This window comes from Cynocephalus volans, chromosome 1 (assembly GCF_027409185.1).
Source record: "Cynocephalus volans isolate mCynVol1 chromosome 1, mCynVol1.pri, whole genome shotgun sequence".
Classification (NCBI taxonomy): Eukaryota; Metazoa; Chordata; class Mammalia; order Dermoptera; family Cynocephalidae; genus Cynocephalus; species Cynocephalus volans.
In genome coordinates, this window is record NC_084460.1 from 164756 (window position 1) to 191946 (window position 27191).

General features: G+C 49.0%; 2 protein-coding genes across 8 annotated transcripts; both read right to left on the bottom strand.

The window, feature by feature from the left end:
* Positions 1-1266: 1266 nt before the first annotated feature.
* ENO2 (enolase 2) lies at positions 1267-8527 on the bottom strand. 2 transcript variants are annotated; one of them, XM_063096618.1, is made up of 12 exons: positions 8400-8527; positions 7326-7425; positions 6750-6845; positions 6536-6594; positions 6182-6251; positions 5576-5709; positions 5136-5358; positions 4088-4285; positions 3107-3308; positions 2735-2843; positions 2544-2602; positions 1267-2234 (listed from the first exon to the last, which is right to left on the bottom strand). In XM_063096618.1, the coding sequence occupies exons 2-12, from the start codon at positions 7408-7410 to the stop codon at positions 2165-2167; spliced, it is 1305 nt and encodes a 434-aa protein (XP_062952688.1). In that variant the 5' UTR covers positions 7411-7425; positions 8400-8527; the 3' UTR covers positions 1267-2164. The 2 variants fall into 2 exon arrangements, with proteins under 2 accessions (XP_062952688.1, XP_062952698.1); XM_063096628.1 differs by lacking the exons at positions 6536-6594; positions 6750-6845; positions 7326-7425; positions 8400-8527 and adding an exon at positions 6337-6516.
* Positions 8528-8834: 307 nt separating this feature from the next.
* On the bottom strand, positions 8835-14949 carry LRRC23 (leucine rich repeat containing 23). 6 transcript variants are annotated; one of them, XM_063097908.1, is made up of 8 exons: positions 14891-14949; positions 14038-14212; positions 13843-13952; positions 13135-13388; positions 12395-12525; positions 11597-11733; positions 9712-10018; positions 8835-9142 (listed from the first exon to the last, which is right to left on the bottom strand). In XM_063097908.1, exons 2-7 carry the CDS (start codon positions 14161-14163, stop codon positions 9742-9744), a joined length of 1035 nt encoding a protein of 344 aa, XP_062953978.1. In that variant the 5' UTR covers positions 14164-14212; positions 14891-14949; the 3' UTR covers positions 8835-9142; positions 9712-9741. The 6 variants fall into 6 exon arrangements, with proteins under 6 accessions (XP_062953978.1, XP_062953971.1, XP_062953957.1 ...); XM_063097901.1 differs by having other exon boundaries at positions 14829-14905; XM_063097887.1 differs by lacking the exon at positions 14891-14949 and adding an exon at positions 14829-14885 and having other exon boundaries at positions 14038-14207.
* Between the last annotated feature and the right edge of the window lie 12242 nt (positions 14950-27191).

Consider the following 27191-nt stretch of genomic DNA (forward strand, 5'->3'; position numbering starts at 1 on the left):
AGGGCACCAGGAGACGGGAGAGAAAGGAAAGACAAGATGCCCACAGTGAAATTAAGAGGCACAGAGAAGGAGAAGGGCAAGAAGCTCTTTGAACTGAAAATGGCTGAGATATCAGGGACCTAGAAAGGAGGGCAGAGAGAAATGGACCCTGCCCATACAGAACTGGAATCCTTTTAGCCCTGGAGCTGGGCAGGATGGCAGAGGGAGCCCAGGATCAAAACTTGGAGAGGAGAAGCAGAACGGGAAGCCCACAGAGGGTACAAGGGTGAAATTCCTCCCACCCCACCTCCAGGCTGGTGTCCAGTGTGGTGTCCTGCAGCACCTTGTCTCCCTCTAGTGGCCATAGCTTCCCATGGGCAGACCCACCCACTGGGATGAGCCCTTGTATCCAAGTCACTTTGAGGAGGGTTGTGCCCCTAGGTGGCCCCTAAGCTAAGCATCTCAGTGCTGAGTCTCCACAAGAGCTGAAGAGTTATAGGGGGTCTCTAGCCACATACTGGCACCCTACTCAAAGTCTGACAGAGCCAGGGGACCTATTGAGCACTTCAGGTCCTGAATCTTGTTTACTGGAGGACTGTTTCCCCTGGCCTTCCTCTATACCCTCTAGTAACATTCTTTCCTCCCTGGATTCCCATCTTGCAGGGGGTGATGGCCATGAAGTCCTGTTCCATTCCAGAACCAACCAGGATTTTGTTAGGAGAAGTCCAGTACGGGAGCTGCTCTGGTCCACAGCTTCATCCTTTCTTTGGTCAAAGACTCTGGGAATTTAGTGCCAGCCTGGGCCGGCCCAGCCCCATGGTTCACTTGGGAGAGTGTGGTGCTAATAACACCAAGGCCACGGGTTCGGATCCCTATAGGGGTGGCTGGTTATCTCACTTGGGAGAGCGTGGTGCTGACACCACCAAGTCAAGGATTAAGATCACCCCCTCAAAAAAGACTCTGGGAATCTGAAAACAGTTTAGACCCCTTTCCCCCCAAAATGCACACACACACACAAACTTTTTGATAGTTTTAGGGACTCCACAACCCCAGGTTAGGAACCCCTTATTCACCTGGGCAGTGGGGCCAGACTTGAGAAGACAGGGGCAATGTGGACTCCACCCAGCCACGGTTGGGTTGGTGTGCCATCATCTTGGCCATATTTGTTCAGTTCATCTTCTTCTTTTTGTGCCCTCCCCAGCTCTGCTGTCTAGTTTTGCCAACTCCCAGGTACTCTATCTTCTATGCCCTCATGTGAACTAGAGTAAGACTCCTCAGACATGATAATGCACTGTGATTCAGACTTTAATGGTGGTGCTCATTTCAATGCCACAGAGGTGGTGGCAATTGTGGAACATAGCACGGGAGTGAGCCATTGCTCTGGTGCAGCTGGAGGAAGAACAGGGAACCTAAGGGCTGGGGAGAGATTTATGGGAAGAGTCCCCCAGGCACACAGCTCCCACTCTGGACAGACCCAGGCTTCAGGTAGCACACACGAAAGAACTGATGTCAAGGCCCTTTTCTGTTATTCTTCCTATTGTAGCAAGACTTGCTACAAGCAAGGTCATCCTGGGATCTACGGCCACATGAAATGCACATAATCCCCTCAAATTAGGTCAGTTTTAGGCCCTAGAATTACGGGGAAATGATTAACAGGATGAATGAATGAATGAATAAACAAATGAACAAACAAACAAATAAATAAATAAACAAATAAATAAATAAATACAGTAAAGTCTTGCCAGGTATGGCAACACACCCAGCACTCCCCTACACTTCAGCACTATGCACAGTCCATGGCCTGTATGCAATATGGAAGACATGTGGAACAAGAGCAAAGCACATGTGACACATAACCCCCTCACACACCAACCCTGATGCTCCCATCACAGACGCTGATCATTCTTCCTCAGTCTCATTTCCAGTTTTTGAGGCAAGAGAGAATAAAAAGGAAAGAGAAGTGGAGAGTGTGGAACCTCAAAGAGTGGGATCCAGAGAGGAAGGGCTCAGAGATAGCAAGGAGCTGGGTAAGCCAAGGAGCAGCCAGAGCAGGTTAATCAGGGAAGTTTTGGGCACCCTGGGGCTCAGGGTAGCTCAAGGGGTGAACTATCACAGATCAGGACAGCAAGAAAGAGGTTCCAGGAGGATGGGACAGAGGTTCCAAGTCTCCAGGCAAGCAGAGGGATCACAGCACACTGGGATTGCGGAAATTGTGTCCAGCGAAGCGAGCTTCATCCCCCAGCTCTTCTTCAATTCTGAGAGAAATGAGCCAGAAGGGAAATGGTCAGAGAAGCAGGAAGATCCAGCCTCTCTCTCCAGGAGTCCCCCCAGCCTCCAACCGCCCTCACACCACCTGTTCTTTTGTGTCCTGCTCCAAGGGTGAACATTCCCTGGCTTTCCCATGTGACCTCAGGGATCAAGCCATCAGTAAACTCATCAAGCAAAAACAAATATTTTCTGGACATCTATTCTTATCCAGGCCCTAGGCACTAGAGACGGAATGGTGGGCAAACAGGGCTTTTAATCCTCTGGGCCATGGGCTCCCGTTCCCCAGGTAGCCTCACCTCATGAGCTGGTTGTACTTAGCCAGACGCTCAGAACGGCAAGGGGCACCAGTCTTGATCTGAAACATTCCGAAATATGTACAACTCAGTGGCTGCCCCTCCCCGCCCTGAAAAGAAACTTCTACTCTTTTGAAACTCTCATAACAATGCCACAAAGATCTCCCTTCACTCCCCAGGTTGTCTCCACTCACCTGGCCTGTGCACAGTCCCACCACCAGGTCAGCAATGAACGTGTCCTCAGTTTCTCCTGAGCGATGGCTCACCATGACCCCCCAGCCATTCTCCTGGGCCAGCTTGCACCTGCATCCATACACCAGCACTGATCCCCCAGCCCCTCACACTACGCACTCTCTTCCCAGCCCCAACCTGGGTCTATAGCAAGAAACATCTGGAGGGAAGCTGTGTGGGAGGGGAGCAGAGCACAGAGAATCGTGAAACTGACTCCAGCTTCCCTCCTCTCTTCAGCATCTCTGGGCAGGATTAGGCTGGGGGTGCTTGCAAGAGAGATCCTATAGAAACGGGGCCAAGTAGGAGAGCATTCCCAGGGTCCAGAAGTCACTCACGCTTGGATGGCTTCAGTGACCGAGCCGATCTGGTTGACCTTGAGCAGCAGGCAGTTGCAGGCCTTCTCTTCTACTGCTTGCTCAATACGCTTCGGATTGGTCACTGTCAGATCATCACCCACAATCTGGATCCCTACATTGGCTGTGAACTTGGACCAAGCAGTCCAATCATCCTGGTCAAATGGGTCCTCAATGGAGACCACTGCAGAGGAAGCAGTGAGGGGGCTGTTGATCCTCTCTGGGTCTCTGCATTAGGCGGGAGCACCCCCTTTCATTCTCTGAAATGTATAAGTCCCCTGGCTAACTAAGCCTGTTCAACCTTGCTCCACCTAAACCCACCTCCCAAATAAGCCCACCTTCACTGATTCTTATGCTGATCCTGAGTCCATAAAATCTTCCAATACGAGGGTTCAGAACTGTCCTCCCAACCTCGCTTTGCATTCTCCTGTTCTCACTGCCTGGGAGCCCTTCCTCAATATAATCTAAATCCCTCATTCTGCAAATTTGTGTCTATTTTCTCTTGCCGTGTCTCAGGAAAATGGAAACCAGCTGCCTCCACCTGGGGTAAAAGCCTTTGGAAGATTTGGAGAGGGCAATTCAATTTCTCCTCAGCCTTCTTTTCTATCCACACATTAGTCCCAGCTCCCTTTAGCATCCACAATTTCATCAATCAAAGATACTAAATGTGCCAGTTCCCTGCTAGGTCCAGTCACCCTCTCACCCTCCCTGGTTCCCTCCAGAGCCCATGACTTTAAACAGGAAGCAGATGGAACAGATTCATCACAGCTACCTGCACATTTACATTACATAGAAATCCAGTCTGCAGGAGACTCCTTGACCCTATCCCTGTTTTCAGGTTCCTTAGGACACCTCCACCTGACCCCTGAGTCAGTACAACATAAGGTCCAAAGTTGTCCCAACACGTCCCTGCCTGCCCCCTGCTCTACCCCCTGCCCTCTCTCCCACACCCCTTGCTCTCACCAGGATAGTCCCTGACAAAGTCCTGGTAGAGGGCCCCCAGCTGGTCCCCAGTAATACATCGGGAAGGGTCAGCTGGAGACTTGAAGTCCAAATCATATTTGCCATCACGATAAAACTCTGAGGCAGCGACATCCATGCCAATGACAATCTTTTCCGTGTAGCCAGCCTTGTCAATGGCTTCCTTCACCAGCTCCAAGGCTGGGGATGGAAAACAGTGAGATTATAAGCAGGGGAGGTGGGCAAGGAGGGAAGAGAGAAAGAAAAATTCACAGCAGAGGCGGAGGGGTGTCGCTAGGGGAAGTGTGGCTAAGGTCGCTGGTGGGGTTAGCCCCAGGTCTGGGAGGAGAGGCCATCTTCTAGGAAGACAGAGCAATGTTTTTTATTGGGATCATGTCATCTAAGCACTTTACATATATGATCTCACTTAATCCTCACAATGATGCTATGAGGTAAATACTGTTATTATTCCCATCTTAAAAATAAGGAAAATGAAGCACAGAGAAGTTAAGAAAGATCACCAGCCAGTAGCTCTTCAAATCAAGGTTCAAATAAATCCAGGCAACTTGGCCCCAGAACCTTAACTCTTGACCACTAGCTATTTTGTTTCCATCTACTATACAGTTTCTACCAGGGCACAGAAAGACTGGGGATTCTGGAGGCCTTAGAGGTTGAGGTGGAGATAGGATCGATTTGGAATGGATTCCCTGGAGTATGGTATATCGCATCAAACTGAGACTCCTGTGGAGTCAATGGATGAGATGAATCCCACTGGTCGCCTGGACCATCTCCCAGTATTCCCAGGGGCTCCAGCGAGAACTTACAGATACTAACAGATCTGGCCGGGCAGGTAAAAGACTGTCCTCCTAGGTCCCCATGTGAATTTGGCACGCCCTCTGGAACCCACTCCAAGGACTGGTACCTCCTGGAGTTTGCAGGAGTTCGAGGACCCTCCACCTATATTCCCCAGGACTTGGTGAAGTGTGCAGCCCTTTCTGATGTCCCAGGATAGAGTGAGACTTAGAGCTGTGAGCAGGGCTCCTGGCCTCACCTTCACTGTTCTCCAGGATATTGGGGGCAAAGCCACCTTCATCCCCTACATTGGTGGCATCCTTGCCATACTTGTCCTTGATTACCCCCTTGAGTGTGTGGTACACCTCTGCCCCAAGTCGCATGGCGTCCCGAAAGCTCTCAGCGCCCACAGGGAGGATCATGAACTCCTGCATGGCCAGCTTGTTCCCAGCATGAGAGCCACCATTGATCACATTGAAGGCCTGGGGAGCCACAGAAAAACAGAAGGGTCAAAGAGCCCTGTCGTCCCCGCTCACGGGAGTGTTAGCCCAAGATCCCAAACGTCCCCCTGCTCCCCAGACTCAGAGTCTCATGTCCCCAACCTTTCTCTTTAGCTGCCCAATCCACTTTCCTCCCATCACTCCTCACAGGGCTTCATGCTCCCTCCTCCGCCCACCCAGGGAGAGGCACAGTGCTCACCGGCACAGGTAGGATGAGGTCTGAGTTCCCAGCCAGCTGAGCAATGTGGCGATATAGAGGCAATTCCTGCTCAGCCGCTCCTGCCTTACACACGGCCAGGGACACACCCAGGATGGCGTTGGCCCCAAATTTGGCTGGGAGATTATAGAGGAAGGCACTGAGCAAAAATGTCCCCTTCTTCTTCTAGCCCCTGCCTCCACCTACACTCCCCAAAAGGAGCCAGTAAAGGAGACCCCCTCCTTCCTCCCCACCCCAGCAAAATCTCAGCCATCCTTTCCCACAAATAGCAGGTAAGGCGGAGGAGGTGGGGAAGAGGTGACTGGAAAGTGCAGCGAGCCATATCCCTTTCTAAACAGCCCCAGGACCATAGACTATCTCATGCCAACCCCCTCCTCCTTATGCTACAAAGAAGTTCTTCCTTCCGTCTAATGTCACTCCTCCCACTGCGGTTAAACTCTTCTTCTCTTGCTCTGGCTTTGGGAGGAGGACAGAAGTCCTCCAACGGTCATTCCTGAGGAAGCCCCACAGCACTGGCCCCTTCAGTTCTCTGTCTGCTCCACAGTCCCCACCCTCACGGCTACCCACTTTCTCCCAGCCCCTGCTTACATTTGTTCTCAGTTCCATCCAACTCCAGCATCAGGTTGTCCAGTTTCTCTTGCTCCACCACAGAGAGACCCTGTGGGCAGAACCCCCATCACCCAGGGCCAGGATGGGGGCTGGGCCCTAAGGCAGAGGAGCCCCCCATTCACACACAGACTCACGTATGGTCAGGGTCCAACCAGGTCCCTGTGACAGCAGCCTGCCTGGATTAGGGGACAATAAGGAGTCTTTTCCCCACCCTTCCCCTTGTAACCGTGGTTTCTAAAAGGTGAGCCTTTCTCCCTCCCCTTCTTCCTCCCCTGATCCAGGATTCCTCCCAGGATTCTGGTCCTGCCATCCCCAGCAAAGAGTGGGCCTCACTGAGCTGATGAGGGCTGGTGCAATGGTGGTGTTGATGTGGTCCACTGCCTTCAGGACACCTGGGGAGAGAAAGTCAGGCTGTAGTGGATCTAGTTAGGAGGGGCCAGAGGGAAAATGGGAGGAGGGGGATGGCATGCTGGAAGAGGGCTGGGGACTGGTGTGAGGTAGCTTATAAGGCTGAGGGGTGGGAGAGCCTGGAAAGAAAGGGCCTCACCTTTGCCTAAGTAACGCTGTTTGTCCCCATCTCTCAGCTCCAGGGCCTCATAGATGCCAGTAGAGGCTCCACTGGGCACTGCAGCCCGGAAGAGACCTGGGAGAGGATATGGAATGAGGAGGGAGGGAGCAGGACACTACAGCCACAAGTCCCTGCCTGCCACATCAAGCCCTCTCCCCACACTGCTCCCTAATACCATGCACACGCATGCATGCACACACACACACATGCACACACACACTGAGCCAGATGCACAAGCAGTGGTCTTCTCACCCACCCATCTGAGGCCCCACGTACACAAGTGGGAGCTCACAGACACGAAGCTATGCCAGGCGGCACACATTTATGTGCGTGCACACACACACACAAGTGCACAGCAGACATGCAGAGGCAGGCATGTCTCACACGACACTAGAATTAAGACCTGCCTATCCTGGCTCCCCTACACAAGGAGGATCCAGCCCCACGATCCCAGCATTCCATTCCTACTGAGGGTCAAGGAAGGCCTCCCAACCCGGCCAAGCCCAGCATGGGTTGAAGTGGGGACTGTGAGATGGCCCAGACCCCACCCATTACCTCTGGCAGTATAGAGATCCACTTCTACTGTAGGATTCCCACGGGAGTCCAGGATCTCCCGAGCCCAGATCTTCTGTATGGACATGATGGCTGGGATCTCCTTGGGTGGAAGGAAAAGAAAGAGAGACAGGAGGCTTGGAGGGGTGGAGCCTGAGATCAAGGGAGGGGCAGAGGCTGGGAGGAATGGGAAAGAGGTTACCGCAGTGGGTGGGGGTGGGGAGGAGCTGGCTGCAGTCAGCGGCTGTAGAAGGGATTCCTTCCTCCCCCTAAGGGGAGTGGAGAAAGTCAATGCAGTGAGGAAGGGGAGTTCACTGCAGTGGGGGGCGGGGCACGATCACTGAGGAGACGGGACAACACCGCAAAGCGTAGAGGGGGGGCCCTGCAGTGGTTCCCTCTCCCCTCAGCAGCTTAGCCGCCGGCGGGGTTCCCCCAGATCTCCACGGAGCGGAATCGCTGCCAGGCTGGCATTTCTCCTGAAGCCAGGGGGAGGATGGGTTGTCTGCACAGCCGGGTCCTCTCCTCCAGAGCCCCCGCCCCTCACCAGGTGCCGGGACTCTGCCCCCACTCCAAGATCCCAATGTCTCTCCCAAACATCGGTCCCCCTCTTCCCGACAGACACACAGTAGAGAGGCCTGGGAAGAGGGTCCTGGGGAAGCCCTCCAGCAGGGGTGCAGCAGGGAGGGTGCAGAGTTGAGGCTGGGCTCGTCCTCCCCGCTCCGCCCAGACAATCCCCGTCCTCCATCCCTCCCCGCGCAGCTGCAGCTGCAGAAGGGACTGTAAAGGAGGGGGCGACTGGGGAAGCAGTGGGAGACAGGGGAGCCTGGAGGAGGAGTGCGCGAGAGGACGTTTCCCCAGATGCAGAGCAAAGGGGACGCGCCGGGGTAAAATGCACAGCCCGGAGACGCAGGCTCAGACGGGCGTGGGAAGGAGGCGGACGCGGCGGGGAAGGGCGGCGGTGGAGGGGCAGGTGCCGAGCGGTTCCGCACCCGGATGAGGGGCGGGCGCCAGCGGCGGGAGATGCGCGAAGGCCAGGGGCGGGGGCTGGAGGGGCGCCGGGACCGGCCGGGACTTCACCTCGGGACTGCGGACAGCCGGTGGCGGTGGCGGTGGCGGTGGCGGTGGCGGCGGCGGCGGCGCAGAGAGAGCGGGAGCCGCGGCGGCGGCGGCGCAGAGAGAGCGGGAGCGGGAGCGGCGGCGGCTACGGCTCCGGCTGGCGGGCGGGGGAGGCGCCTATAGGGCCAGGCGGGCGCATGTGACCCGGAGCCCCCGATGAGTCAGGAGCTGCCGGCGGAGGCGCACGTACGAGCGCGGGTGGGGGCCCGGGGGCAGCGGTGGGGACGCGCTGGCTGCGACCCAGAACCTGGCCCCACGCCCACGCGCGCTCACGCCCACGCCCCGACCCACCGGGAAGTGACGGGCGCCGCCTCACACCAGCACCGCCAGTGAAGCCCACGACACACGCAGTGTCTCACGGACCCTGTCACACTGGAGTATCAGGACGTCTCTTTATTCGGAAACGCGCTGCTCCTAACAGCCCAGCCCGCCCCGCAGCTCTTCTCTCCGCCGACCTACAAGCCTCCCAGTGGCTCCCGCCCACACCCGCAGACAGCTGCCCCCGGCCTAGGCTCCAGGGAGAGCTCAGGCCCACCGGCCCCCACACTGCCCAGGTGACTGTCACAGGGCCTGAGCCTCAGGCTGTGATGAATTTCCGGCTCTGGGGTAAGAGGAGGCATCTTCCCGATGAGGGGCACAAACGAATTAACAGGTGGCCTTCCACCGAGTCTTGTCAGGTCTTGGGGGCCGGTGTCTCTGATCTCCTGGAGGAAGAGGACAGAATTAAAGCCTCGTCCCCCATCTGAAGTGCCCAGCTGCCACACGTCCCTGGGCTCATCTCCTCGGTCTCTTCATGCCTCACCCCGCCCTCCTTTCTTCCCCCCACCAGTAGTATCCTGTTATTTTTTTGCTTCAGATTTTTAGCGTGGGATCTTCCTCTCCTGCTTTGGGCCCAGCTGCATTCCTCATACCTACCAACCACCTCCCTGCCCGCACCCCCATCATGCACCCAGACCTGTCCTCTCCTAGCTGATCCTCACCCTGTATCAGGTACGGCTGCCTGCCACCCCCAACTCCTCAGCCTGCCACCCCAATTCTTTCCACTTACTCTCCTGGCCTCCTGATGTATCTCCTTAGCCTTTTCTCAGCTCCTCACAGGCCCCTCTGGTCCTTTCTCCTCTAGCTGAGACTCCCCCTGACTCCTAACCCTGGTCTCTCGGAGGGTTGTCCTTGCCTTATCACTTCCTCACCCACGTCCTTGTGCAGCAGCTTCTCTTCCCCTATCTGCCCAGCCCTTGGCCTCCTCTTACTACCTCCCTGCCGGCTTCCTTACTACTATCCTTGGAGGCTAGAAGAACTACAGCTAGATCAATGGTGGCTGGTCTGGTTCCAGGTCATGATCAGTCCCAGCCTTCTGCTCCTGATCCTCCTTCAGCCTCTGACGAATCTCATCAGCCTCAGTCCGCTCCTCATCTTCATAGAAGTCCTTGTCCAGGCGCTCGAGGTGAGCCATCTGCACCAGGGCCTCCTGGCGGTAGTCGGTCTCATCTGTGCATGGGTTGTCTAGCAGCACCAAGGCTCGCAGCTTCGGCAGATCCCGAAGCTTGGCCAGCTCCTGCAGGTTGGTTACCATGTTGCCCCTGCCAGTGCAGTCAGGAGGAGATCACCAGAGTTTTGGTTGCCAGCTGCTAGGAATGGGGCCTCCAGGGGAATCTCCCACCAGACTCCAGTCTCCCTAGAAACACTATGAGGACTGGCCTGCCAAGTGTTGCCAGATTTGCTGCAGAGGTGCTATCCAATCCCACTCCTGTCTTGCTTCTGCCCTTCAGGGATTCCCTACGTGTCATATTCTAATCTGCAGTGTGTTGTTTTTATCCCTTTTGGAGTGGCAAAGCGAGGCCACAACACTGTCCAAAGCTAGCTGGAAAGGAGGGGGCAAACCTCCCTTGCAGGGACAGACTTCCTGGGTCAATCACACCTAAACAGAGGTCAGAAGGTAGGACCTCGGTCAGTGGAGAAGGAACCAGGATCTAAACACAGGTTCAGGTTGGTGGATGCTATGCTGGTACTCCCCACAAGAAGGAACCTAGGGCCGGGGATGTGTTGGGGACTTCCAGCCTGAAGAACAAGCTTCATCTCCTATGTGCCTCATTGTATGATACTTTGTATTTATTTTCATGTTCTTGTGAAGCCTTTATGAAATCATGTTTAAATGTTTCAGCCTGATCTCAATGGATGTGCTGAGCCTCATGCAATGTTTCTCACTGGGAGCGCTACAGGCATTTTGTACTAAACTGTTCTGTGCATTACAGGATGTTTAACATCTCTGGCCCCAGAGGCACCTCCCAATCATTGAAATAACACATACATACACACACATACATTTACTTCCAAACATCCCCAGTTGATAGCCATTGAAAAAGGGTCCATTACCTCTGTCTAGACCATTACGAAGAAAACAGCACATACACCCACCACACACACCCCACCAGATCAATGTGGCAGAGGTCATTAACAAGAGATTGCTCCAGGGATAAGGGGCAGGGCTGAGCTTCAGGGCGTAACCACCTCTCCCTACTTAGAGATTCTCTTTCCATTGCCAGGTTGAGGATTTGGTATTGTTGACTGAGGAAGGAGGAAGTTTCCTTACATCTTTGCTTAAGGAAACACACATAAAGTCCTCCATCAGATAAGAGTGGCTGAAAGAAAGTGCCCCCTGAACCCCAGTGCCTTCCTATCTGGAGATTTTCTTTCAAATACTCTTCTATCCTCAAATCTGAGAACGTCTTATATTTTATATCAGTAAAGGGACTTACAGGTGGGGCTTAGAAGAGAGGCAGGAAATGGGAAGGGCAGTGGACACTGACGTGGGATAGGGCCTGAAAAAGAGACTTGGAGCCACACCATGACCACCTCTGATTCCTTGAGATGTTCCTAAAACACGGCACAAGACCTGGCACGTAGCACATTCTCAGTAATTGTGGATTGAATAAATAAGGACTCAGGGCTTGCAGGCTTAGTGTTAAGGTCTTAGTGTTGCAGTTAGGACTGAATTTAGAAGACAGTAATGAAATCAGGAGTGAGGATGAGGAAAGAGGGTGAGGTGAGGATCTGGCTGTGGGCTAGGATTGGGGGATTGGGGCCGGAGAGAAACACAGGCTCAAAAGCAGCTCCTAGGTAGGGGCAGGGACAGGGTGGGACTTGGAGGGGGTGCATACCTCAGATTGAGGTACTGCAATGATTTCATTTCCCCAGAGAAGCCACTCAGAGTTTCAATTTGGTTGTCTCGAAGATGCAAGGTGGTGAGATTGCTTAGGTTCTCCAATCCTTCCACCTTCTTCAGCATGTTCTGGGCCTAGACCCCAGGGCACGGTAGATTGATTGAGAGAGGGGAGCAGGAACAGGGATGGAAGAGAAGTCAGAAAGAGATGAAGCAAAAGAGGAAATCCAAAAGGTAGAGAGGAAGGGGTGGAGGAGGGGAGTGGGGGTTGGTAGAGAGATCCATATAGAGTCAAAAAGTCCAGGAGAAGTGGCCATCTCAGGAAAAGATCAGCAGTCCTCCCCTACGCCTCACCCCACCAAAGCCACCTCTGAGTGAGGAGGAGGAGATGCTTCAGCCACACCCCAGACCCAAGCTCCCCCACTCTTCCACTGAGAAGTGGCTTCAGCACCATCCTGGAATGAAAAAGTTCAAGAGTCTAAAGACTAAACATTTAAGTGGCCTCCTTAGCCTGTACCTCAGTTATGGCACATTTTGCTGCTACCTGTATCAAAGCAAATTATCTCTGTATTATCCATGCATCACGTATTAACAGCCATGCTATGTGGTAAGCACCTTGTCTGCTTTAACTTTGCATCTCCACATCTTGGTAGCGTCTGATACCAAGTAAGGGCTCGATAAATGATATCAAGTATCATTATGATGAAGTTATTAGCTGAGCCTACTAGAAACCAGGCATCCTGACCCCCAGGACAGTGCCTTCTTCCTTGTACCCCCTTATGCCCCAGTGAGCTACCAGGTAGAGGTTCTTCAGCTTAGGAAGGTTGATTCCCAGGGTGCTTTCCAGCTGGTTCCCCCGAAGCTCCAGTGTGTGCAGGCTGTTCAGCTTTTGGGGGTCCAGACCTGTCACCATGTGGATGCGGTTCCCTGGGGAGGAGATGGGTGTCAGTAGTTAAAAGGGCCAATCTGAATCCCTCGAATACTATCTCCCAGGGTGGATAGTAAGGAGGGACAGCTTCAGACTTAACACCTCTGGGGCCCCGAGGCAAGTTGTCTGGTAGTCCAAAGACCTGATGGACATGTCCACCTAAGACTTTAAGGAGTGAATACAGAGAACCCAAGCAATCCACATATCTAATACCCTCTCCTCCTCCAAGTCTTTGCTCGTATGTCATCTTCTCAGTGACACTTGTCCTAACCAACCTGTGGAGTCACATATGCCCCCCCATTCCCCTTAACCTGATCTATTTTTTCCATAGCACTTATCTCCTTTTAACATACTATATAAATTTACTTATTTGTGTTCATTGTTAATTGTTCTAATTACCAGACTGTAAGCTACATGAGAATAGGGATTTTGTTTTGTTCAAGAATGTAGAACTATCATTATGAATATGACAATTAATCATAATGAGTGTCTTAATGAATGAATGAATGCAGATGGCTGTGTGACACAGCCCTGGACCACACTACCCACTTCTGCCAGCCCCAGGCCGGGAAGGAAAGAATCTTTTGTAGCCCATCCTAAGGACCTACCTTTGAGATCCAGGCTTTCCAGACGAGGATGAGAGATGCCCTCAGTGTCAGTGATCTGGTTGTAGGCAAAACTGGCAATCTGCAGGTAGGGCAGTTCATTTAGCCGGGCACTCCGCAGCCAATTGCTATCAGCCTTGAGCCAGAGCAGGTGGGTGAGGTAATTGAGTGGAGACAGGTCTGTCAGGTGGTTCTCAGAAACATCCACATAGCGCAGATGGATGTAGGAGCGCAGCAAGTAGATGTCTGTCAGGTCTCTAGGAGATGGCAGAAGAAGGAAGCACCGGGGTTAGGGTCAAGAAACCAGCAAGGACTGGCAGAGGTGCTAAAGCAGAGGGCAATATGGGTATGGCTTATGATGGGAAGAAGAATGGATAACAGATGCGGGAGTGAAGAGGGGGAAGAGAAGGTAGGTGGGTTCTTAACAGTGGGCAGAGGCCTTGTGTCTGTGAAGGGCAGAGAACACACACTCTGAAGGACAAGTGGGGGAGTCCAGCAGGAATCCCTCCCACATACTCTCAGTCCCCATTCCCCAGGCCAGCTTGGATCCAAGAATCTCAGAACTCCTGAAAAGTAAATTCTGTCTTTCCCTCCCCACTAGGCCAGTATGAGAAACATCCAAACTCTCAGCCAAAACACCCAGGCATGAAAGTGGGAAAGGAAATGGGGCCCACCATCTCAAAATCCTCATCTGAGCCCCTGTAAACACACCTGTCTTTGACCTCCAGCTTGACATATGCATGAGCCAGTCCACTGCCTGTCTTACACAGCAGAGAAAGCCCTTCCTTCATCATGTCCTCCGTGAGGGGCGTGGGCATCCACTGCAGGAGGAAGTGGGGTAAGGCGCCCCTTTGCAGCCCAGCCCTCTCCCTTAGCCCTAGGACCCCGCCCTTTCCAGGCTCTCACTTCCTCAGAGAGGTCTTCTCCCTCTTTCTCGTGGTCTTCCCATTCCTCTGTCTCCTTCTCATCATCTTCATTGTCAAGATCATCCTGGTCTAGCTCAGAGTAGTCTGGATCATCATCATCTGACATCTTTCTTCCCGCCTGAAGGCTCTGGGGTCAGATCAAGCTCAATTCTGTCCTGAGAAAGGTCTCCTCAGCTTCTGCCGACCCTCGGCTCCCTCCCCTCCACCGACAGGCACCCCTACCATCACCCCCATCGCCCCTGACCTCCCAACTGTTTTTCCTCATCCCTGTGAACATCTTTTCGATTCCCAACGTCCACTTCGTACTTTCTACCAAAGACCCCGCTCCCTTCAGGACGCCTCCCCAGACCTTTCCTGCCCTTCCCAGTGGCTCCAAATCTCCTCCAGCAGCCCAGTCCCCCTGCTTCCTAGTCCTCCCTCTTCCAGTTCTTCCCACCTCCCCGTTAAGCCACGTTCTCCTCCGATTTTCCCGACCAAGTCCTCCTCCACCCCGCCTCCCCATCCCTAACCCCTGCTCCATTCATTTCTTCTAACTCGCCCTTTCCACTGAGCTATTTCCCTGGACCCTCCGGAACGCCAGCCTGACGCGCATCTCCAACCCTCCCACCCGATCCCCCTTCGCAAAGGGGCGCAGACCCCGGTTCTGCTCAGCTAGAAGCAGCTCGGGAGAGGGTCTTGGTCTTGAGAGGCCAGGATTGTTTTGGAAGAGGAGAAGGGGGAAGGGTGGATCGTGTACTTCTGTTATGGCAACGGGGGCGGGGCACAGGTTACCGGGTCAACTTCCCAACCCCCAGGAGCCCGGATGAGGCGCGGAAAGGGCGTCAGGGCGTTACTTGGCGGAGGTCAGAAGACAGCGGAGACGGCTTAGAACTGAACCAGGAAGAGGGGAGGGAGGCGGGGCTAGCATTACGTCACCCGAGACCTTAAAGGGACCGGACATCCTCAATGCAAAAGTGATGCGAATTCAGTAGAAATTCAACCCCAGAAGCAAAAGGGGCGGGGGAGGGGCGCGAGGTTAAGGAAGAAATACCAAGGTTAAGGGGTCTTGTTCCCTCCATAGGTCCCGCCCATTAGTTATTTTCAGGTAGACCTTTGGAAGGTGGCTTGGTGGAACAGGAGCCGAGGCCTGGGTATCTTAAGACGTGGGTTAGAGTCTTGGCACTTTACTACGTGCACTTTACTAGCAACTTATTTAAGACTCCACTTACTTTCTCAGCTGTAGAATAAGCTTAACTATAATTGCCAGAGATCCAGGATGAGCCATACTGGATTAGTCTGATGCAAACCTTTCGGAGGACAGGAAGTGAGAAAATCCAACATTTGCCCACTAAAATACATCCAATATTGTTATATTAAAACAAAACAAACAAAAAAACAAGAAAAATAAAATAAAATAACAAAAATAAATAACATTGTCATATCAAGAATCAACAAATGTCTGGCCAGTTAGCTCAGTTGGTCAGAGCGTGGTGCTGATAACACTAAGGTCCAGGTTTGATCCCTGTACTGACCAGCCGCCAAAAAAAGAAAAAAAAAGGATAATCAACAAGAACTGATACAGCCAAGCCCAGGCAACCAGGCCTGAGGAAAGGAGGATATTACCAACCTTGTTGTGGAATCTAATGTAAATAAAACAATTAGGTAACAAGGTAAGGTACCATGTGATTAACTGTTGAATTGTGCATTATAGAGTTTACATAACATGCTTAGTGGTTGGATGGAAGATGTGGTGGGCTGGAAATCAGGAAATACTACCTCCTGCCCAGTCCAGCTCAGAGAAACGTGGTTAATAGACAAATCTGTTTCACTTGGTTTCCTGGAACTAGCAGGGGCTTTAAAGTCAGAGATGCCAGAGCCGGCCTGTAGCTCACTCGGGAGAGTGTGGGGCTGATAACACCAAGGCCATGGGTTCGGATCCCTATATAGTGATGGCTGGTTGGCTCACTTGGAAGAGCGTGGTGCTGACAACACCGGTTGAGATCCCCTTACCGGTCATCTTAAAGAAAAAAAAAAAAAAGTCAGAGATGCCAGGTTCAAAATCCAGCTTTACCACTTAATAGCTATGTGTTCTTCAGCAGGTTATATAGTTTTACTGAGGTCCAATTAACACATTTATGAAATGGGGATTAAAATGTTCACCTCAAAAAAAAAATTTTACCTCAAAGTATTGTTAGAGAATTAAAAGAGATAATGTAGGTAAATTATCTTGTATTTAGCTGACCCTCAGTAAACATTTTCCTGCCCCTTCTCACCCCTTGCCTCAGTTTCCTCAGTACTGGGGTTATGAAGAAAAAGAGTAAATAGTGGCTGGCCTGTTAGCTCACTCAGTCAGAGCTGGTGGTGGTAAGACCAAGGTCAAGGGTTCAGATCCCCACTAAAAAAGGGGGGGACAGGTAAATAGAAAAGCATTCTGAGGTGTTAGGAGTGCTATGCAGGTGAAACTTGGAGTGTGGAGAAGGGAAAAATCCATGTAGTCTGATGTAGTCAAAGGGAAAAGAATGTGATTTTCTTTGTCCCAGAAGAGGAAGACACATTAGGTGGGAGGAAAAGATATGATGTAAGGATTAGGGAGATATCATTTAACATACTTTTGTTAAGCACTTACTCTGTGCCAGGCTCTAAGTGCTAGGCAGTCAGGGACAGTAAAGCATAGTCCCTTATCTTCAAGGGGCTTACAGTCCAATGACAGGGGTAAGTAGCCAAGTAATTCAATATAATGAGACAGATGTTATAATAATGATACCAAACACTTATGGAGCTTTTACTAAGTGCCAGAGGGTAATTTCATAGTATATGTGTATACATAATATCATATGTTCGGGGCAGAGGTTCCAGACAGAGGAAGCACCTGTGGTGAGGCCTGGAGGAGAACAGCTTCATGCCTGTCTGAAGAAAGCAGCTGGTTCTGCTGGCTAGAACAGTAGGTGTGCTGGGGGTTGGGATGGGGGGGATGAGATTGGAGCAGTAGCCAGAGTTGGATCATACTGAGGAATCTGGATTTTATCCTGCTAGCTGTGGGGAGCCATTGAAAGTTTTATTTTGTGTTTAGAAGAGCTAGATACTCGGGCCGAGCCCGTGGCGCACTCGGTAGAGTGCTGCGCTGGGAGCGCGGCGACGCTCCCGCTGCAGGTTCGGTATTACCTATATAGGAATGACCGGTGCACTTACTGGCTGTGTGCCGGTCACGAAAAAAATGACAAAAAAAAAAAAAAAAAAAAAAGAGCTAGATACTCCATGATGTCCTTGATATCCTTCCTCTAGTGGCTGGCCTTGATAGAATCTTCTTCAATTACAAAAGTAATATTTAACTAAAATTAAAATGCAAGTAATAGAGAAGTATATAGAGAAGAACATAAAAGTCCATGATCTCCCTTAGTACCACTCTCATTTATTAATAAAGATATAGATTTTTAAAAAACAGGAATGGTACCTGTAGAGCTAGGGCTAGGTCTCACAGACCCTTTGAGCCCATTCACAAGCCCTTCACATGCAGGTCTACGAGCTAGGTAACAGGAAAAGGTCCTTGAAGCCTGGGTGAAGAAATAATAGGCTTTATTTTAGACGTGAGCTCTGCTGACCAGCAGTTCAGAGTCACTGCCTCACACACACTGAAGAACACACAAAAATAGCAACAAGCAAAAACACACACAGGCACACATGCACACTACCTCTACTCCCACACAACTTGTTTACAAAGGATGTGCTGCATCACACCCAGCTGGACCTGAGGCGAGGGGGCCTGACTATACTACTCTATTTTCCTCACAATCCACCCCTTCAGGGTCCCTCGCCATACAATCTACGCATTCAGAATCTTCTGTGATGTTCCCTAAGCGAGGATAAATGACCCTTACAGTCATATAACCTATTGTCTGTTCAATATGCCTTAAGGCTTGTCCTGTAGTTCTCTCCTTTCAACTATTAGTCGCGCATGTCTGGTTAATAGTCATCATTGGTGTGATTTTCCATGGGAATTCTGTAGTAATACTGATGGGCAGTTCAGTGCACACTCAGTAGGCCAACACATTGATCATGAAACTGGTGCGGTGCTTGCAGCCAGAACACAATGGGTGAAAAAACAGAAGGGTTATTGGTACCATACATTATCTGAATAGCTTCTGGGATGACTCGTGTCTGACCCTACCAGACCACTCCCAAGAATCTGACTGACAGCCCAGGTCCTTGCACTTTGGCTGTGTTCATGGCCCACCCACATTGTTCCAAATGACATAGTAGCGTTGGAGGTGCCTGGGTTAAATCTGCAAGAGAATTAGAGGTTAGTAACACATCATCAATGTAGTGAAACACTGTAACCGTGCTGGGCCTAGTCCACTTGGCTAAGACCCCAGCCACTAAACCATGACAGATGGTTGGGCTATGCAGATAACTTTGGGTCAATACTTGAAAGGTCCACTGCCTCCCTTTCCAGGTGAAGGCAAACTGATCTTGCCTATCAGCCAAGATTGGAATAGAGAAAAAAGCATTTGCAAGGTCCAATACATAATGATAAATTCCCAGCTGAATTGTCAGCTGATCCATCAACTTGTGAACTGAAGGCACGGCTGCATGCAAAGGATCACTTATTTATTTATTTCTCCACTGCTCCCACCACTCTTTGCCCCTTTATTTTTTTTTTAATTTGGGTTGTCTTCTTTTATTGAACTGACGAACAGAACTTTTATATTACTGGGGCAGCATTGTGTCCAGCTAAAAAATATTTCTCAACTTCCATAGGTCCGTGACATATTAATGAAAGTCAATGGGTGAAACTTCCAGAAAGGCCCCCTGCACTTCCTCTTACTTCCTGTCTGAGCCAGAAATGTGACAGCTGGAATTGCAGCAACCACCTGGAACTGTGAGATGACCCAGAGAATGTAAGCCACACACTAAGATGCCAGAACAAAAAATGGAAAGCACCCTGGGTTACTGATGATAACTTGAGGATGTCATACCAATTGTGAACTCCCTCTCTCTAAACTTATTTTAGGTAAGAAAGAAAAATTGGTTAAGCCACTAGGTTTGGCTCTGTTCTAGCCAAATGTAATTCTTAACTTCCCATGTAACAAATTATCTCAAATCTTAGTAGCTTAAAACAACAAACATTTATTAACTCAGCTTCTGTGGGTGAGGAATCCAAGAGCAGCTTAGCTGGGTTGCAGTCAAACTGTCAGCAGGGGCTGCAGTTATCTGAACGCTTGACTGGGGCTGGAGGATTTGCTTCTGAGATGGCTCACTTATGTCGTGTGACGGTTCTTTGCCATCTGAGATTCTCCATAGGGCCTGAGTGTCCTCAAAACATGGCAGCTGACTTCCCCCAGAGCAAGTGATACAAGAAAGAAAGAAACCAAGATGGAAGACACTCTGCCTTTTATAACTCAGTCTCTGTATTAGTCCGTTTTGTGTTGCTATAACAGAAATACCTGAGACTGAGTAATTTATAAAGAACAGAGGTTTATTTGGCATACAATTCTGGGACAGCTGCATCTGGCATGGGCCTCAGGCTGCTTCTACTCATGGTGGAAAGCAGCAGGCAGCCAGCAGGTACAAACAGATCACATGGCAAGAGGAAGCAAGAGAGAGGAGGTGCCAGGGTCTTTTAAGCCACCAGCTCTCATGGGAACTAACAGAGCAACTCACTCACTACCCCTCCTCCCCCAGGGAGAGCATTAATCCATTCATGAGAGATCCACCCCCATAACTCAAACAGCTTCCAACACTGTCATATTGGGAATCAGTTTTCCGCATGAGTTTTGGGGGGACAACACATCCAAACTCTATCAGTCTCCAAAGTCACACACCATCACTTCCACTGTATTCTATTCTTTAGAAGCCAGTCACTAAGTCTGACCCACACTCACGTAGAGGGGAATTAGGCTCACCTCTTGAGGGGAAATTGTGGGCATACTTTTAAACCACCACACAGATACATGAACTTCTCATCTTTTATACATGCTGAAAATATTTTCCTAGTTTATTTTATTTTATTTATTTATTTTTTTTAAAGATGACCGGTAAGGGGATCTTAACCCTTGAGTTGGTGTTGTCAGCACCACGCTCACCCAGTGAGCAAACCGGCCATCCCTATATAGGATCCGAACCCGTGGCCTTGGTGTTTTCAGCACCACACTCTCCTGAGTGAGCCATGGGCTGGCCCCATCCTAGTTTATTTTTTCACTTTGTTTACAGAGTGTCACTTCACAGAAATTTGACATTGGTACATAGTCTAAATGATCAGTTTCTTCCATAAGTCTTCTGAATTTTATGTCTTTCTCACCCCTAAGTTTATGAAAATATTCTCTTGTATATTCTTCTGGTATTTAAATATTTTTTAGTCTTTAATTCATCTGGAATAACTTTTGTGTATGGTGTGAGGCAGGGAGCTAACATTTATGCCAAAAGGGGAGCCTCCCCATAACCTGCCAGCTGCCAAAAAAATAAAAATAAAAAAATAAATCCAAAAGGGGAGTGAATTTTCTCAACATCACTTATTAAACCCATCCTTCCCTACTGATTTGAAATGCCATCTTTATCATATATATTTATTTCTGGACTTTATTTTTCATTAATCTATATATCTATTTCTGCTCTAGCAACACAGTCATAACCATTTTTTTTGTCTTTTTCGTGACCGGCACTCAGCCAGTGAGTGCACCGGCCATTCCTATATAGGATCCAAACCCGCAGCGGGAGCGTCGCTGCGTTCCCAGCGCCGCACTCTCCTGAGTGCGCCACGGGCTCGGCCCTTTAACCATTTATTTTAGTATTAATTTTTCTTTATATATCATGTATCCCACCACCTTATTAGTTCTAGTACAGAATAGTCTACCTCCATATTTGATAGAAAGAAGTGGAAGAATTCAATAAATTCTGAGATGCTATTTTTTTTTTTAAGATGACGGGTAAAGGGGATCTTAACCCTTGACTTGGTGTTGTCAGCACCACGCTCTCCCAAGTGAGCTAACCGGCCATCCGTATATAGGGATCTGAACCCATGGCCTTGGTGTTATCAGCACCACGCTCTCCCGAGTGAGCCACGGGCCGGCCCCACTAAGGTGCTATTTTAAGTTCTTTAATAGATAGCAATATATGGTGTATATATATAGTGTATGTTTAATTGACAGTGGAAGAATCTTGAAGGAGAAAAATTAAGAAGCTGAGGATGATAAAGGTCCAAAGTAAGGACAGGGATTGAGAGGAAGATTCAACAGGACTCAGCAACTGAATGGACATAGGATATGGAGAAGAGGAATATATCCAAGATTTGACTCAGTCTAGGGTTCCTGGGAAAATAGCATTGGCACTGAAAGGAATAGAGAGGTTTGAACTTGAAGCTGTGGGAGATGATCAATTTCATTGGGAATTACTGAGATTACAGTGGTAGTAGAACATCCACATAGAGATGCCCATTAGATCACTGGAGACAGGGAGCTAGACCTATCTCAAGTTTGGCTGATCCTTCAGCTCCACCATTTCTTCCAGGACTGCAGTCCACAGTGCTCACTTATCCTGTGACTGAATCTTCCCATTGTCATGTGACTGCTGCTAGTAGCAATCAGACATCCAAGTGGAACCATTCCCATCCAGCCAGAGAGAGTTCCTTCCTGCTGCTCTCTCTTAAGAGCAAGGAACTACTTTTACAGAAATCTCCACTATCCCTGGGTTTGGGGGTTTGGGGGGGTGTGTTATAACACTGCGCTCTAATCAACTGAGCTAACTGGCCAGCCCTGGATTTATTTTTATGTGCAACAATAAATGTCCTTATGAAATGTCCTTTAATACATTTGGTCAGAGTTTCTGTGACTCAATGGAAACTATTTTGATACACCTCTCCTTGCAAATCACAGATAGTCAGACGTTCTTTGTATCTCTACCAGCCATAGAGTTTGCAGCACTTCAACAAAACAAAAGTGGGCTGTCCAGTTAGCTCACTCATTCACTCAGAGTGTGGTGCTGATAACACCAAAGTCAAGGGTTCGGATCCCTGGACTGGTCAGCTGCTAAAAAAAAAAAAAGATGTGTGTCTCTCATTTTTCACTCAAATTATACTCTCAAGACTTTTTTTTTTAATTGAAACATAACTGGTTGTACATATCTGTGAGGTACAGTGTTGAACATCTATACCTGTGTGCAATATATGGGATGTTCAAATCAGAATAATTAGTATATTCATCATTATAAACGCAATCATTTTTGTGGCCCTTCAAGACTTTAAATGATATCTATAGCTGTGAGGTGCTGGTAAATGTTTAACAGGCTCTCCAGGGAGAACAAAAAGCCTTGATTTTAAGCATTTATTGATTTCTCTGGTGTAAATACTCCCACCATGGCTGATTTCAAGCTACAACTCACTGAACATGGAACTGAGAAGAGATGTGCAATAACACACCTGTATTAGACCATTTTGTGTTGCTATAACAGAAAATCTGAGACTGGAGGGCTGGCCCGTGGCTCACTCAGGAGAGTGCAGTGCTGAAAACACCAAGGCCACGGGTTCAGATCCCATATAGGGATGGCCGGTTAGCTCAATGATTAAGCGTGGTGCTGACAACACCAAGCCAAGGAGTAAGATCTGCTTACTGGTCATCTTTTTAAAAAAAAGAAATGAAGAAAGAAAGAAAGAAAATTTGAGACTGGGAATTTATAAAGAACGGAGGTTTATTTGGCTTACAATTCTGGAACAGCTGCATCTGGCACGGGCTTCAGGCTCCTTCTACTCATGGCGGAAAATGGCAGGCAGCCAGCAGGTACGAGCAGATCACATGGTGAGAGGAAAGCAAGAGAGAAAGAGGAGGTGCCTGGGTCTATTAAACAACCAGCTCTCGTGGGAACTAATAGAGCGAGAACTCACTCATTAATCCCCACTCCCCCAGAGAGAGCATTAATCCATTCATGAGGGATCCACCCCCATGACCCAAACAGCTTCCAGCACTGCCACACTGGGGATCAGATTTCCACATGAGTTTTGGGAGGGACAGCACATCCAAACTCCATCAACACCACAAGAAAAATAAATAAATAAATAAATAAATAAAAACAAAACAAAAACCCAACAACACACCATAATATAGTGTTTCCACCATATGGATACAATAGTGGTAAATAACCTCAAGAGCATAGATAATAGTAAAACTGTTATGAGCTAAAGCTCAGTTGGTTAGAGTGTGGTACTGATTAAAAAAAAAAATTTTGTTATGAGCTGAATTGTGTCCCCACCAAATTTGTATGTTGAACACCTATCCCCAGTACCTCAGAATGTTACTATATTTGGAGATAGAACCTTTAAAGAGGTGATTAAGTTAAAATAACAGCATTAGGGTGGGCTCTAATCCGGTCAGACTGGTGTCCTTATAAGAGGAAATACGCACACAAAGAGAGACAACCAGGGGCGTGAGTTCACCGAGAAAGAGATCACATGAGGACACAGTGAGAAGGCAGCCATCTACTAGCTCAGGAGAGGGGCCTCAGCAGAAACTAAACCTGCTGACATCTTGCTCTTGGACTTCTTGCCTCCACAACTGTGAGAAAATAAAGTTCTGTTGTTTAAGCCACCGAGTCTGTGGGATTTTGTTATAGCAGTCCTAGCAAACAAATGGTAAAATAATTAGAAAGTGATGAGTTTTGAATACTTTTTACCTTTGTTTTTAATATACTTTACTTAAATTATAAGTTTTTACCATTGTATTTCTAATAATGGCTGTGTTTACCAACTCATAGAGTCCACGAAAAATTAACAATTGGCTCTCAGAAGCCTGTACAAGCCAGCTCCAGCACACGAGTGCGAATTCCAATGAGTCCCACATTTCTATAACCAGCTAAGAACTCTTTTCTCAGCCCCAGGCTCATATATATATATATCTTTCTACTTCATGTCTCCATTTATATGACTCAGACATCTCAAACTCAGCATGTCTAAAACCAAATTCTTTCTCTTCCCCTCTACCCCCACTTTTTTTTTCCTCCCTTGCTGGCTGGTATGGGGATCCAAACCCCCGACCTTGGGATTATAAGGCTGCACTCTAATCAGCTGAGCTAACAAGCCAGTCCTTAACTCTCCTTTCCTTTAAAGCCTTTGGGTCATCCTTGTCATTGTTTCTCTCACTGACACCCATTCCCCCGCTGTCCCCTACTGAATCTATCAAGTGTGATCAGTTCTACCTCCAAATATATCTTGAGTCCATCTACTTCTTTCCATCTTCTGTGACACTACCCTGGCCCAATCTACTATCATTACTCCCTGGAAAATTGTTGGGAAAACTTAAGGAAAATAGGCAGGGCCCCTCGGATGTTCGGAGTCTTGCCCAGCATCTGAGGTGGTCATGCATGTGCACACGGGTGTTCATTGTTATTGTCTAATGTGATCGCACATGTGCATCCGGGTTTCTTTTTTTTGATTATGTACTTGAGTAAAAAGGACTAACGGCACGGATGCACGAAGCTTCTAGAGGATGCTCCCTGAAGCCATATTAGGTCGACTGATCCTAGCTCTGATTAAAGCCTATTACTTCTTCACCCACGGCTCCCAGAACCTTTTCCTATTACCTGGCTTATAGACCTGCGTGTGCAGGGTTTGTGACCCAGTCCGGACCACGGGCCCGAGGGCTCTGTGAGCTCCAGCCCTCGCTCTGCAAACTCCTAAGTAGTCCTCTTGATTCCACTCCTTCTCTCATTCATCCTCCATGAGCAGCCATTAAGCATTTTCAAATGTAAAGAGAACCCCCTGTTTAAGTCCCCTCGTAATTTTTCCATTGCTCTTAGGATAAAATGCTTACTCATTACCATGGTCTAAAAGCAAAGCCCAGCACCTGAAGGTCTATTATGACCTTTGCTGTTGTTCTGAGCCACATAGTTCTCTTTTCAGTTCCTCCTACCACCAAGCTCCCTCCTTTCTTCAGGCTTTCAGTTATTACCACCCTCCCCCTTTTTTTGGTGGCCTTGGTGTTGTAAGGCTGTGTGCTCTAACCAACTAAGCTAACCGGCCAGCCCCCAACCCTCTTCTTCCATGTGGAACTTTTCTAACTCTTAATTAACTCCTGCTCACCCTCTATGTCTCAGCTTAAATGGGATCTCCTCAGAGAGGCCTTTCCTGATCTCTGATCTGAATTAGGTTCCCCTCTTACAGTTCCCTGCTTTTCCTTAATAACAATAAACACAATTTGTCTTCATATACGAATCTGTGGATCATCAAGTTTGTCCCCTTCTAGATGTCATCAAGTTCTGCTGTGTTGGCTTCTTCTAACTCATACAGATCTTGAGTTCAGTCTGCATCCTACGGCCTGGCACAGTGACTGGCACATAGTAAGTGTTCAATAAGTACTTGCTGAGTAATATTAAGTGTGATTTTTAAAAATAATCAGGAAACTGCTCTCTATCCACTGAAGCTGGGATACACTCTGCTCTCCTGTCAGTGGACATCAGAACTTGAGACTCTTCAGGCTTTGGATTCCAGGACTTACACTAAGGGCACCATTGGCTTCCCTGGTTCTCCAGCCTTTGGACTTGGACCCAGCCATGATACAAGCATCAGTATGCAGATGGCCTATTGTGGGCCTCCTCAACCTTCACAATGGCTTAGCCAATTCCTCTAATAAATCCCCTCTCATACATTTATATATACATCCTATTGGTTCAGTCTCTTTGGAGTACCCTAACTAATACACCCTCTCAAACTGAACAAGTGACATTAAAAGATTCCAATAAAGAATCCATGCATCAAATGTAATAGGAATAATGCAACTACCAGGGAACAACAAGAAAATAGCACAGCTGACCCTTTCATTGCTACTATCTTCTGTTAATCACATGACTAGGTAACAACAATGAGAACTGATCAGATCTGTCAAGATGTCAGCCAACAACAGTTCTGGATTATCAAGATTTGAAATGCAGATTTAGGGGCCGAGCCCGAGGCACACTCGGGAGAGTGTGGCGCTGGGAGCACAGCTACGCTCCCACCACGGGTTCGGATCCTATATGGTGAACTCACTGGCTGCCAATGCGGGTTCGGATCCTATAGATCCTATATGGTGCACTCACTGGCTGAGTGCCGGTCACGAAAAAGCCAAAAAAAAAAATGCAGATTTACACCCATTATTAACTAGAACTACATTCATATTATGCTTCCATCAGATATATCTTTCCACAGTGACAATCCATAAAAGAAAATTTCAAAAAAACCTGAACTTAGAATCATATCTTCATATTGCCACTTGACAAAGTACTGAACCCCTCCCCAAAAATTAAATAACAAAGTTGTATTAGTCCATTCCTGTTGCTTATAACAAAATACTTGGAACTGGGTAATTTATTAAAAAAATGAAATTTATAGCTTACAGTTTCTGGGGCTGAGAAGTCCAAAGTCCATCTGGTGGTGGCAACAATGACCCACCAGTCTCACATTGTGGAAGCAGAAAGGGCAAGACAGATTCTCCTCTTCTTTTAAAGCCCTCAGAACCACACCCCTGACCACCATTTTTAATACAATCTAATCACCTCTTCAGTGTGTGTGTGTGTGTGTGTGTGTGTGTGTGTGTGTGTGTGTGTGTGTGTGTGTGTGTGTGTGTGTGTGTGTGTGTGTGTGTGTGTGTGTGTGTGTGTGTGTGTGTGTGTGTGTGTGTGTGTGTGTGTGTGTGTGTGTGTGTGTGTGTGTGTGTGTACGGTAAGGGGATCGTAACCCTTGGCTTGGGGCCGCTCGCACCACGCTCAGCCAGTGAGCACACTGGCCATCCCTATGTAGGATCCGAACCCGCGGCCTCGGCGCTCCCAGCGCCGCACTCTCCCGAGTGAGCCACAGGGTTGCCGGGATTTCCCACTTTCTTAACAGTCACAGTGGAGGCTAAGTTTCTAATATATAAAACGTGGGGGGGCCGACCCCGTGGCACACTCGGGAGAGCGCTGCGCTGGGAGCGCAGCAGAGCTCCCGCCGCGGGTTCGGATCCTATATAGGGATGACCGGTGCACTCACTGGCTGAGCGCGGTGCAGCCAGTCACAAAAAAAGACAAAATAAATAAATAAAATAAAACGTGGGGGATACGATTCAAGCTTCAATGAGTTTGGGGGGCACATAATCCACTACAGAAGTATATTCAGTAGCCTTGTTCTTGTTTAAAAATTTAAAAAACCTAAAAGTTAATAGC